Source organism: Mus pahari, chromosome 7, assembly GCF_900095145.1.
Source record: "Mus pahari chromosome 7, PAHARI_EIJ_v1.1, whole genome shotgun sequence".
Classification (NCBI taxonomy): Eukaryota; Metazoa; Chordata; class Mammalia; order Rodentia; family Muridae; genus Mus; species Mus pahari.
In genome coordinates, this window is record NC_034596.1 from 36,256,188 (window position 1) to 36,270,354 (window position 14,167).

Here is a 14,167-nt window from a genome sequence, read left to right on the forward strand (position 1 = left end):
AAATACTAGGCAAGACCTGCTCCAACATGAACCACTCTGCACTCTCATTGTTGTGTTTATTTAATTTTATAACTTTCAGTTTATTAAAATAAAACCCAAAAGCTGTGGATAAAAGAAAAACAAATAATTTTTCTAATAGTTTATAGAGCCGTGCCTGACCAAACAGCAATTCAACTCTAATCACAGACCCAAAATGCTAGCAAAATACTTGCCAAAAAGAAAAAGAAAACTTTGGAAGGATTGTAGACTTCAACCAAATAAGTACATACTACAAAGAACTTTAACATCAAAAAAATCCAATTAAACCACTTATAAGGTTCAAAAAACTTGAATAGGGATATTCATTCCTCTGATGAATATGTAAATAACCAAAGTCTCAGGAGATGGCTCAGCTGGAATAGAATGTACCTTGCACATATGAGAATCCGAGTTTAAGCCTAAGCCTTTGTACTAAGATCAAGTAATGAACAACAACAAAAGGTACAATACTGGGTGGTGGGAAAGTGTAGTATCAGTACTAGGGAAGAAAAGACAGGAGGATCTCTGGTCATGCTGATGGACTAGTCTGCTTATCAAGCTTCAGGCCAAATGAAGGAACTCGTCTTACAAAACACGGTGAATAGCTCTTGAGGAGTGACACATGTACTAGTCTGTTTGTGCATCTCTCCACACAAAAGCAAGCCCACATGTACAAACATACACACAGATGAAAAAGAACACTAATCACATGACAGTATGTTCACTACATGTTAGCACATGACTAAACAGATACATAACAAAAGGGTTGTCCAAGTACAGATGATTATAAAAAAGATATTAGAAAACTAAGGTTGGACTTGAACAGATGGTAAGAAATTGTACCTTTTACTTATTACTGCATGATTATAAAATGGTACTGGTATGTGAAAATTCATGTGTCAGTTCCTCAACTTTTCAGACATGGTGTGGTCACAGGACTGATGTATTCTATTATGAATATGACTGAAATATAGTTTCCCTAAAACTTACATGTTTCTTGGTTGCAATATTTTCCATATCATCCAAAATGAAATACAAGCCAAATCAATGGAGTCAGGTATAGCAAGGAATGAAATGTTCTACACGTGGATAGAACATGAAGACACTATGCTAAGAGAATGAAGACAGGCACAAAGCAGTGTATGATGTGATGCCATTTCCCAAACATGCTTAAGCCTGGGCAAAGCCATAAGCAGAGGAAGCTGGATATCTGTGATGGAGCTGGAGAGAAGGGAGATGATGAAAGAGGACTTAAAGATTCCACTGTTTCTGTTCCTATCAGTGAAATGTTCTTACATCAGAGGATGGGACAGTGGCAGAATGTACTGCAAAGTGTGGAAATAGTGAAAGTTGTGCACAGTACACTCTGAATACCACCTTCAGACACACAAGCTAAAATGAAGTACAACATAAAGGAAAGAAATGGTATATTTCAGGTGAAATCAGGTTGGAAGTATATACCCTATGATGCATTCGTGGTCACCAAGAGAACGTGTTGAAACTTCATTGAAGGATCAGTCTTGTATTTTTTAGGTAAAAATTTATTGTTGTTGTTCATAATCACCAAGCCTCAGGAAAAGTTTGGAAGAATTATATTCAAGTGCTAGGGAAAAAGTGCTCATTTTCTTTTCCATAAAAAGTATAATAACTGAAAATTTCTATTTCCCACATTTTAAGTTCAGTATTTACAATTTATTTTTTCTGTCTAGAGATAGGGTTTCTCTGTGTATCCATGGCTTTTCTGGAACTCTGTAGACCAGACTGGTTTCGAATTCAGAGACTGACCTGCCTCTGCCCTCCAAGTGCTAGGATTAAGGGCGTGTGCAACCACTGCCTGGCTAGGTACTTCTTTATGAGGCTTTTCTTATGTGGCAGGGAGGCACTCATTCTAATTCTTTCTTTCTTTCCTTCTTTCTTTCCTTCTTTCATATATATTCATTTATGTGTTTAGATATAGGGTCTTATTATATGGCTCTTGATGTCTTTGACTCACTATTGTATAAACAAGATGGAACATTTATATGGATTTTCATTGTCTTCCATTATATTTTTCCAGCTAAAGTGAAAAATTAATTTGAAATGATCTGAGCAGAGGATATAATCTTATGAGAGAATTGTTTAGTTAAAATTTTAATATATTATTTATCAGCTTCTGAAATTATTTTTGTACAGTGATACTTATCACTCCTCAATATGAAAGGCCCCTATAGTTGTGTTTGTTCACATAAAAACTGACCTGTTTGAATGTCCAAAGCATCATTGTTTAGGTTAATAGAAACTCAGAAAAAATTCAAAAGTAAATTTGCTGATAAAATTATAATGTGGACAGAGTGTAGTTACATGGTTATTAAAGAATGTTGTACTCAACCTAAAACAGCAATATGGATATGAGAACAGCAGGCTGTACTGTAGCAAGGAATATGATACTCTGTCTTTTGAAGTTACATTCATTGTATTCAGTTAGATTTAATGCTATCAAAATAAAGCAAAAAACAATCCCCATAAAAATCTCATTTATTTTCCACTAACTGTTATAATAGAGAGACTGTGACCTGAATCCTGAAAAAATATACTTGGCAAACGTGTGTGTGTGTGTGTGTGTGTGTGTGTGTGTGTGTGTGTGTATACGTGTATACATACATACATACATACATACATACATACATATAGTTGTTTTCACTACTTTTCCATTATATTTTATAACTGAGTAGACTTTGTGTGCTGGGGATATACAGCAATGGTAGAATGCTTATCTCATTTGTGCAAGAACTTGGGTTTCCTTCTCAGCTTCCTGACCCCCTTCAAAAGACATTTTATGTGTTGATTTAAAACTTGATTTCTCTTTGTGATTATTTATATGATATATTTTTTTTTGAGCTGGAGTACATAAACATATCAGGATTTTATAAATGGTTTATGTGTTTTCTCTCTTTCCCTTTTCTCTTTCTCTCTTGTTGTTATTGTAGATTCTACAAAGAAATTAAAGGATGTTCTCTCTTTCTCTTTTGTTGTTGTTGTAGATTCTACAAAGAAATTAAAGGATGTTCTTGAAGAATTCCATGGTAATGGCGTGCTTGCAAAGTATAATCCTGAAGGGGTAAAGCTTCTTTCTTTCTTTATCAGTTTAATAACGTGCTTGCTAGATGAATTTTCTTTATGGAAAATTCTAGAAAAATATGTATATGTGTGTTTGTATAAATGCACACACATATACTTCCGCATATATATGTATATGTATACATGTATATATACATATACATGTATATATCTCACATACCATAAACCATTTAGTACATTTCATACAATAACATTCATAACAGATAGGTACTCTGGAAGGCCACTAAATGCAATATATTTTATACTACCATTATTGATGAAAATTCTTTTAGAATGTGTATTCTTGAGAAAATGTATATCATTAAAATATATTGTTCAAGGGTTTCCCCCCTTAGAAGTTAGGAAACAGGAATAGATAGAAAAAAGAATGATACATTTAATCATAGCCCTATGCTCTGCAACTTTTAATCTAACATGGGCATGGGTAAGGAACAGGGAGTAACTCCATTTCAGGAAATAATTTCAGGAAATTAAAGAAACCTCCTTTTGAGTTGGGTATAAACATTGTATCTTAATGAGCCACCCAAAGGACAATTAAATTCTCCTCTTATTGTGTATTTTGGGGGTTTATAAATGCTTTGTCTACTCCTTCAATTCCTTTTTAATCTGATATTTTACAGAGTTCATTTCCAAATTATATTTTAGGTAGTTCTCCATTTATTATCAGCTGAGAGATGTTATGTAATATCTGCTCATAATTGCTGTGAGTTCCTTTGCAGCCTCATCAACTGATATTTGAATATATGAGGATAAAAACAAACAACTCTCTGCACAATATGTCTAAATACGTCATCCAGATTTGTTGGTAGAGTGAAATATGGCTTTTTGTTTCTGCGTATTTATAATAATACAATTTCTACTCATCTTTCAAGATATTTCTTCTGTGGAATGACTACATTTTCACCGTTTTATAATCCCCATCAGTATTCCCCATCAGTTTTTTGTTTTGTTTTGTTATGTTTTTAAGATAAGACCTCACTTTGTAACTCAGGCTGGTCTCAAACTTGCAAACTCTTACCACAGTTATCCAAGTGTGAAGAAGGAAGACACGCACCACCACATCGGCTTTCATTTCATGGTTTATTTTCTCTACATAATTCTACTCATAATTATACATTTCAAAAGTAACCCATGTTTTACTATATGACTTTAATGATTGTTAGTGATGGAGAATGTACCAGCCATTTTAATGGCATTTCCCCTCTCAGATGCCTGGGAAGAATCAGATACATGCCATGTGTTCCTCTGCTATTTTGTGCTTATAGATGTTGCATAGTAAGAGTTAAAATTAGTGGATGTTTATAAAACAGAAAACCTCAAAGTCCAAGAGAATATATTGGGGGAAGAAGAGAAGACAACAATAGTAAATTCTTGCTAAACTACAAATGCTGTTAGTACTCATTGCCCCAGTGATACTTGAAAATACACATCTTTACATATAAACTTAAAATACTTGTCCTTTCTAAACATAGCAGCTACTCGTCAGCTCACTTAGAATTTGTGTATAGCGATATTTTTTGCAGTGTAGTCCTTCTTTCTATAAAGAACACCAAGACTGTCTTTATAACATGATTTGTTTCATGATGATTATAAATCACCATAGGATTATGTACAGAAATTAGCAGATATATTCATAAATACAATATAGGGTAAACTCTTTGGAAATTTGCTAACTCTCCATGAATAATAAAATTTATTGAAAGCATTAACATAATTCTAGTTGAAAAAATGGAAAAGTTGATATTATTATGACCCTAGAGGAACTCCAAGAGTAAAGAGATTGAAACTGCTATTTAAACTAAATATTAATAAAAAATTTTCTTTAATTCAAAAATGAACTAATATGACTCTTGAGTAATTTTGCATTTTATAAAAGCATCTCAAAAACGCCTAGAAATATCTCAGGTAGATAATTAAACACCCCAAAATTATTTTTTTGTAGAGAATGCATCTGGTTAATTAAAAATTAAACAAATTCTATGAAAAAATTTGTTATAATCAAATCACACAAGAAGCTGTTATTCTATCCTAACTGGTCATATTGCTCCAATGTTGCTTGCACAATTATATATAAGTAAAAATTTGTGTTAAAAAATTAAGGAGATTTTAACCAAGCCTAATTTTAGAAATTATGATTGATTTCCTTCTTTAAAATAATTGTTATTACTTCTGAAATGTTTTTGTAAATTGAAAGAGAAGCACATGTCCCTTGTGCAATGCATTGTTTTACTTGATGTTGATTAAAACAATATAAAATATTGTATGGGTAACTTTTCTTATTGGATATTTTCTTTATTTACATTTCAAGTGTTAACCCCATTCCTAGTTTCTCCCCCGAGCCCCTCATCCTCTTCCCTGCTCCCCCTGCTCCCCAACAACACTCACTCCTGCTGCCTGGCCCTGGCATTCCACTTCCACTACACTAGGAAACTTTTATCAAAAAGTTATGCTCTATTTAGAACTGTTTACATAATAAAGAATTATTAGACAGAAGATCTAAACAGAATCAGTTATTTTCAATTTTGTATTTAAAAGCCATTTAACAGCACTTTCTAGAAAAATATTGTGTGGAAAATCTAAATAATAGTTTTAAATTTTCTTTAAAAATTAAAATTTTAAAACGTCTGATGTTCCTACATTAACAAAAGTAATGTTTTAAAATAAATTTATATTCACCAGAATAAAATGATGAATCTCATAAAGGTAGTAAACTTTGGTATATGAGAAAATCCAGCCTGTTTTTGCATGGTTTTCTTTTTTGTTTGTTTAGTTTTGTCTTGGATATTAAATTTGATGCCAAAATGTTTCAGCTTTGGACTATTTGGTATCTTTCCCTAATAAAAGGAAAAATGTAAGAGAGGAATAAATGGACTCTAATATACTTTCATATATATACATTTTATTACCACCTCATGAATGTTGTAATTGTATTTGCTTTTAATCCTTATATTTGATTCAAACCAATAGAAACTATTGGTGTGTACTCAAGGAATCATGGAGTCATTTCTTCTCAATCTTTGGTTTACATCAGACTCAGTTCTTGTTAAAGCATGGATTGTTGCTTGCCGCCTCCCTGTTCTAGATGCTCCTTCAGTGTTTCTAGGGTTGGGCTCATGACTTCCTTTCCTGACAGTTCTCCAGTGTATGTATATGCTGTTGTATTGCATCAGCACTTTGAGACCCCAGCTACACAGGGCACATTGTAAAAATCAATCTATATTCTTTAAATTTTAGCTAAAATATCAGCAAAATGAGATATATGGGTATAAATTCTTTTACATTAACACATGTATTCTTTCTTTCCTTGCATGCACAGAAACAAGATATTCTTAACCAAGTAAGACATTTTCTTTTCTATTGAAATCTACCTTCTGATTTGAACTATGAGTTATTCACTTATACCACTAACTATACTTATATTAATTAGGCTTACTAGGCTTACATAGAATAATAGATTACCTACAGTTCATAAGATTATAACAGAAAAACAGAAAAATCCCCAATTAATATCACTAGTAGAGATCTGATGTAGTAACCACATGAAAAATGTCCAATATGTGGACTTTTAGGTTAGAGAATCTGTAGTTTGATTTTTTTTTTTTATTTTACCAAACATGTCAGTTTCAGGTAAGTTTATTTAAGAGAACTGATAATCAGTTCACAGTGTATTATTTGAAAATTGAATAAAAAAAAAAAGTAAGGATATTTTAATTTTATTTTGTTTACAATTCTATGTTAACTCTGTGAAGGAAACAGAGATAAAAGGCTGCTGATAGTTCATTCTTCAGAGAAGGGTAAGCAATCTCTGTTGACAAAAATCTGTTCTGTGAACACAGCTCTTCTAAAAGTTCAGTGAAAGATATAGCATCAATGTATATTACTGGGTGATGGAAATAAATATTTTCAACAAATTAGATATAAAATAGTCATGTTTTTATCAGTTCAAGAATATTTTTGGACCAGAAAAGAAGCCTCAGTGGGAAATATGTTTATTTTGTAATTATAAGAACCTGATTTTTGGCACTTAGCACCCACATAAAAAGGCTGGTATGGAAGTGTTGTATAATAATTCCAATTCTGGAAGTTAGAGAGAGAACGACCCCAGAAGCTTGTTTGCCAGACAGTCTAAACAGTCAGTCAACCCCAGCTTCAATAAGAAAAGAATGGAGACCAATAGATAAAGACAGCTGACATGCAATTCTGACTTCCTTTATAAACACAAACTCATTGCCATGCATACATATATACATGCTCTTTCTATATATGGAAATATATGCTTACTTACATTTCCAGTGCAGTGACAAACAGTGTGACCATCATGTGGACCCTAGCAATGGGCACGAAGGCATGGTGCTCAAGCACCAACTGAAAACTTATATCTTGAGAGCTCATGATTACAAGGCAGAAGGAGCGGAGAGACCCTGGAGATCAGAGGTCAAATCTCACCTTCAGTGTCACACTTCCTCCAACAAGGCCACATCTCTCACTCTCTCCCAAATGGTCCCACCAACTGGGGACCAATATTCAAATCTAGTAGCCTATCAGAGACATTCTTATTCAAACAAACAAATATATATATATATATATATATATATATATATATATATATATATATAATATTTTTCCTAAGATGAGGTTCTACTGAGATGGTATTCACTGACTATAGTAATATTTCCATTTTCCATTGCAAAGCATAACCTTTCCTCACTTTGTCCCTCAATTTTTGTAGAAATATTATGTCCTCAAATGCAGGTTTCAGGAGACTTAATGATGTTTTCAAGGCAGTTGCACAGAATAAGTAGTTGTCTTCTTTTCCAGCATGCTCAGCTTATCATCACTAAATGGCATTGCTCAGCATCTTCACTCAACAAACACATCTTTTCATACCACCTGCATCACCACTTGTGTCTATTTAAAAGTTGATCTCAAAATTATATCTCAATTTTTCTTCAATAAGCAGAATGTTTCTATGTTCCGTTCTGTATACTAACATACTTTTTAACTGATCAGTTGTAGAACAGAAAAAGCACAAGAAGTTTAGGAGTACCACATGGAGGGCAGGTACTAAAAGATGTGATAAGATGTTTTTATTCCTAGACAAGAACAACATTTTTCTTGACTAGGGTCGGGATTTCTCTATGTATTTTCTCTCAGTAGTGATACTTGGTTTAAGGTTCAGGTATGCTTTTACAGGTCCTATACCTTGACTCAACTGTGGTTCTCTGTTCTGTAGTTTCTGATAAAATCTAGACTTGCTACATCCATTCAAGTAAGATTCTATGACTTTCTGTAACCTGTAAACACAGAACCTACAATATGTAATATTGACAACTCAAGTATATGTTAAATCCCTTTGGTAAGAACATTGATCATGATATGATTAACCAAAAATTAACACTCCTGTAAAATAAATTATAATTATTCCCCAGCTCAGCCTTTTCTATTAAAGGTAAGGAAAGTATAAGACAGAAATGTGAGATTATTTTAGAGACATATTTGGGTTCAAATTACCCATGTGCACCACTTTCAAGGACAATATCCCTGGCTTTGTTTGTTTACCTAAAATTTAAATATTTTAAGGGGATTATGTTGAGAAATGTTAAACTCTAAAATATCTGAAAAAGAAGTAACTCCTTATGTGATTCAGCATAGTTGTTCCTTTAGTGCCTAGAAACATGTTTACCTAGCCTTGTGGCAAAAGTATTCCTCCACTTTCTAACTCATTGCAGATGCACTCATATAAGTCAGGTCATGCTGGATATCAGTCTGGAACACACCAAGTTCAGTTCAGTCATGGATCCAGGTCCTTGAGTCCATCCAAAAGAGTTCTGTGCGTAAGAGAACAACAGCTACTGTCTCTGCATAGGATCAGTATCATTAAGCTGAGAGTGTTGCTTCAAGAGGATCAGTGTATTATTCAGAGTTCTCTAGAGTCAGAAGTTATGGGTAGCCTCTATATTTTAAGGGAATTTGTTGATGTCTTACAGTCTGTAGTCCAACGCCCTAACAGTGGTCAGCAGCAGCTGTGAAAGAAAGAAAAAGAATCTAGCAGTTGGTCAGTCCAACAAGGCAGAAGGCAAAGAAGAGAGAGAATCTTCCTTCTTCCAATGTCCTTATATAGGTCTCCAGCAAAAGGTGCAGACCAGAAGGTGTGTGCCACCATGCCTGGATCTTGGACTTTTTTTTTGTCCCAGATGACCTTGAACTCAGAGTTCTCCTTGCCTTAGTCTCCTGGGATTCATAGCCACTATGACTCAAGATCTCCATGACTAGTTCTAGGTCAGAAGCTTGTATCTCCCAGACTCAAGATCAGGATCACAGGTGAGCCTCCCTATTCTGGGTTATAGTTCATTCCAGATATAGTCAATTTGACAACCAGGAATAGCCGCTACAAGCAGGTTATACAACAAGGTATCTGCAAGAACAGAAGACAGAGAATGGGAAGGTTAAGGAACAGAAACAAACAAATGATGATGGAAAGAAGCTGAAAGAGAAAGGGAGTTTCTCTGATGCCAATGTAAAAATGAAATCTGATCCATTTATCCCAAGACAGACACAGAGAAGTCTAGTCTTTCTGAGGCAGCCAGTCACCTAAAAAAATATAATGTCCATGATGACTTTGACAAAAATACGTCTGATTTCTACAAGGAAGACATGGATGAGCAAGTAAGGCAAGGAAGGAACTCGAGTTTGATGATGAGCCCGTATTTATGTCTAAGATCATAGCCTCGGAGCCAGTGCAAGCAAAAACTATGAAGAAGAAATGCCAGGCAAGTTCAACAGCCTGGTGCATACAAGAAAGGAAAAGCAAAGGAAAGCCAAGAAGCTGGAGAAGGAGCATTTTACACAGGGATCTGGAAAGGGGGACCATGTCACTAATAAGCAGAACAAAAGTGGGCACAGGGACTGACTTTGTGCCAGAAAAGAATTTCTAGCTGACTGCATGCAACATGGTTCAGGAGAAAATTTCATCATCTCCCTTAAGGAACACCTCCCTCAAGAAACACCTCCCTCAAGAAACACCTCTGAGAGCCATGGTAAAATGGGAAACAAAGGAAACTTCTCCTCATGGAAGTTCTACTTTTCCATTACTCAGCAGGGCCAAGTCAATGTCCAGATGGACTCCTTCAATGAGGAACTTGCATGATTCAGTGGCTTGTTGGCTCAGGAAGGAAAGCTTTGTCAACATCTGGACCACAGTAATAAAAAGGAGCAGGGACTGACTTGCATTTGCCATTGCATACAGTCAGCTCAGTCACAACGTAGCCCCTCAGAATTGCTTGCATAGCACACAGTGGTGATTATACATCATGTTAAAGAGCATCACTTTGGATCCTCTTGAATGTCATTGTGTGAATGCTTTATTAATTGCCTAAAGAGAGGAAATGAACAAAAACATCTAAAAATAAGAAAATACCAGAGATACACAGGGAGATAGACATTTCTCCCAGTACCTTCAGAAAACATGGTTTGACTCATAAGAAGCTGAAAGGTCTACAAGGTTGAGGGAAAATACAAAGATGATCCTGTTGACCTTCCCCTTCATATTAAATGTCATAAAAACAAACAAACAACAACAACAAACAAAAACATAAGGAGAGAGATCTTAAGCAAGGTACATCAAGAATATCAGTTGATTTCCCAGACTCTAGCCACTCAAGAAAAAGGTCAACAGAGAAAACACAGAAAGGGTCCAAGAAGCAGAACAAGCACTACAGTGTAAAGAGACCAATCTAGGTAGGTTCTCCTCTTCATCTTCCCAGTTGTCTTACTCCTACAAAGTAAAGTAGTCCACCAAGGAAGCAGAGGAGGGGAAGGAGAGCAACGCTGGTTTTGATAAATCCAGAATGGGCACCAAATAATTTGTGACTCCCTGGGTCCAAAAGAAAGAGGCAGCAGAGCTCAGGGAACATTTAAAATTCAAGCAAGAGGGAGAGTTTGTGGCAGAGGAAAATATTCTGGTAACAACAACAACAACAACAGCAGCAACGATTTTCAAGAAAAGAAACAGAGAAAAGGAATGTGATCCAGAGTACACACCCAAAAGCAAGAAGTATTACTTACATGACAACCAGGAAGGCAAGGACAGTGACATATGGATGAGCCATGGCCATTGCCACATATGTTCATGTTCCAAAAATCCAGTACTGGCCCCAAGTGTGCGCACAACTAGTTCAGTGGTGAAGAAGAGATAGAAGGTAATGAAAATGGGGCAGAGATCAAAGAAAAGAAGGTCATTTTTATAACCCACAGCTAATTACAGGCCACACTTGATGGAGCCTTAGCCCAGGGGAGAAAGGTTTTTGGAAAGGCTTGTGAAACTAAACAAGAAGCCTCAAAATTACAGAAAATCCCACAATACAACCCATCAGCCATACAGAATCTATAACAGCAGTTGGTCACTGGTGCCATTACAATAGAAACAGAATGCTTTGAAGGACGTGTGTAGCAGTGGGGGTTGGAGAACTGGGGGTAGTCACTAGAAAGTCCTAGATGCCAGTGACCCAAGAGGTTCTCAGGACCCAACAGGGATGACATTAGCTGAAATACACAACAAAAGGGAGAGAGATCCTGTAGAGACCACATCCAGAGGTTAGGCATTGCCCCAGGTTGAGTGATGGGGCCACCCACCCATCTCAAAAATATTAATTTAGAATTGTTCCTATCAAAAGGAAATATAAGGACAAAGAGTGAAACAGAGACTAAAGGAAAGGCCATCCAGAGACTCCCCCACCTAGGGATCCATCCCATCTGCAACACCAAACTCAGATGCTATTGTCTATGCCAAGAAGCACTTGCTGACAGGAGCCTGGTATAGCTGTCAATGAGAGTCTCTGCCAGAGGCTAACCAATACAGATGCGATGGGTGCAGCCATACATTCGACTAAGCTCAAGGACTCCAATGCAGAAGTTAGGGGAAGGACTGAAAAATCTGAGGGGATTAGTAACCCCACAGGAAGACCAACAATATCAACCAACTAGACCCCCCAGAGCTCTCAGGGACTAAACCACCAGCCAAAGAATACGCATGGAGGAACCCATGGCTCCAGCTGCATATGTGATAGAGGATTACCTTATCTGGCCCTGTGGAGGCTTGATGACCCAACATAGGGGAATTCTAGGGCAATGAGGCAGGAGTAGATGGGTGGGTAGTGGAGTACCCTCATAGAAGCAGCAGGGAGGGGAAGGGATAGGGGGTTGAAATGGGAAGGGAATAACATTTGAAACGTAAATAAATAAAATAACCAATAAAATACAATAAAGAAAGAAAATGCTACCACAAAGCCCAGGTTTAGGCTCATGTTTTGAGCAGGCAAACACACACACACACACACACACACACACACACACACACACACACATACACACCAACCACCACCAACACTATCACTACCACTACCACCACCACCAACAAAATGACAGGAATTAACAATCATTGATCATTAATATTCTCAACATTAATGAAACCTTCCCCCTAATTGATCATATATTTGGTCACAAAGAAAGACACAACAGATACAAGAAAATTGAAATAACTAATTGTATTTTATTAGGCCAATATGGATTAAAGCTGGACTTCAACAACATCAGACATATAAGAAAGCCTACAAAGTTATAGAAACTCAACAACTCTCTACTAAACAATCACTGTGTCAGAGACTAAAGAAAGAAAAAAATTATAACATTCTAGAATTCAGTGAAAACTAAAGGCACAACATACCAAAATTTATGGTTTTAGTGCAGAATTTTATCATAATTTCAAAGAAGAGATAAATACAAATACTTCATGTTGAAAGTCTTGGAAAGTTCAGAAATACAAGGAGCATGCCTAAACATAATAGATTCAATATATAACAAGCTCATACCCAACACTAAATTAAATGGAGAGAAATTTAAAGCAATCTCCCTAAAATTAGAAATAATACAAGGCTGCTCACTCTCTCCTTGTCCGTTCAATATAATACTTGAAGTTCTAACTGGAGCTATAAAACAGCAAAAGATAATCAAGGGGATATAAGTAGGAAAGGAAGATGTCAAGGTATACCATTTGCAGATGATATGATAGCATATATAAGCAACCCAAAAATTCTACAAGAGAACTCACGAAGCTGATAAACATCTTTAGCAAAGTGACTTTGTATAACAACGACAAAAAAATCAGTAGCCCTCCTTATAAAAACAAGTGAACCAAGAATGGAATTAGCAAAACAATATCCATCTCGATATAAAATTCTTTCCTGCAACACTAACCAAGTAAGTGAAAGATCTCTATGTGACACCCTCAAGGTCCCTAGAGGACTGCCCAAGCGATCTTAGGATCACTGGTCAGTTGAATACAACATCTGCTCCAATCCAATCATGAAAAGGACCTGAGACAGCACTAGGGAAGCAGAGAACCAGCGTGAACAGGGGCACAAATCCCTTCGCCAGCACTGGGTCACCAAGGGCACTGAGTCTGCGAACACCACCAAGGTCCCTAGAGGACTGCCCACATGATCTTAGGATCATTGGAGAGTGGTACACAACATCCACTCCAATTAAATTGTGACAGGCCTGTGACAGCTGGAACAAGGATATCAGAGCCTTTCCTGACCAGAGGCTCAGGTTCCTTTTGATCAGTTCTGGTTTACCTTGGTTTCAAACAGACCAGACAGCTCCACAGTCCTAAAAGGAGACACCACTTCCACACACTGTAACACGCCCAGGATCTTAGGATAACAGGATCCCAGAATAACAAGAACTGGGTCACACTACTATTTGAGGGTCTCAGATGAGCTTGACTGCCAAGAACTCAGACACACCCAGAATCTCAGGTTCACAGGAGCCCACAATCAAAGAATCACAGACAAATCTGGACTCTGAGAAGTCCTGAATCAACTGGGATTGTAGGAAGGACAGGCTCCAATCAGATATATAGAGGGCAGCAAGCACTTGAGATAATCAGATGGCAGGAGGCAAGCATAAGAACAGAAGCAACAGAAACCAAGGTTACTTGGCATCATCAGAACCAAACTCTCCCACCATAGCAAGT

The 14,167-nt window shown here is 36.4% G+C and overlaps 1 protein-coding gene and 1 pseudogene across 6 annotated transcripts in view; both read left to right on the forward strand.

The window, feature by feature from the left end:
- Dgkb (diacylglycerol kinase beta) overlaps nucleotides 1-14,167 on the forward strand; it is a 667,872-nt gene that overhangs the window by 173,382 nt on the left and 480,323 nt on the right. For 3 of the 6 annotated variants that reach the window (XM_029540832.1, XM_029540833.1, XM_021201517.2), the window contains exons 3-4: nucleotides 3,039-3,115; nucleotides 6,452-6,472. In XM_029540832.1, coding sequence (XP_029396692.1) covers nucleotides 3,039-3,115; nucleotides 6,452-6,472 — 98 coding nt within the window. The remainder of the gene's footprint in view (nucleotides 1-3,038; nucleotides 3,116-6,451; nucleotides 6,473-14,167) is intronic. The other 3 variants (XM_021201522.2, XM_021201521.2, XM_021201520.2) reach the window with 1 other exon arrangement.
- LOC110324599 lies at nucleotides 6,750-11,392 on the forward strand (annotated as a pseudogene).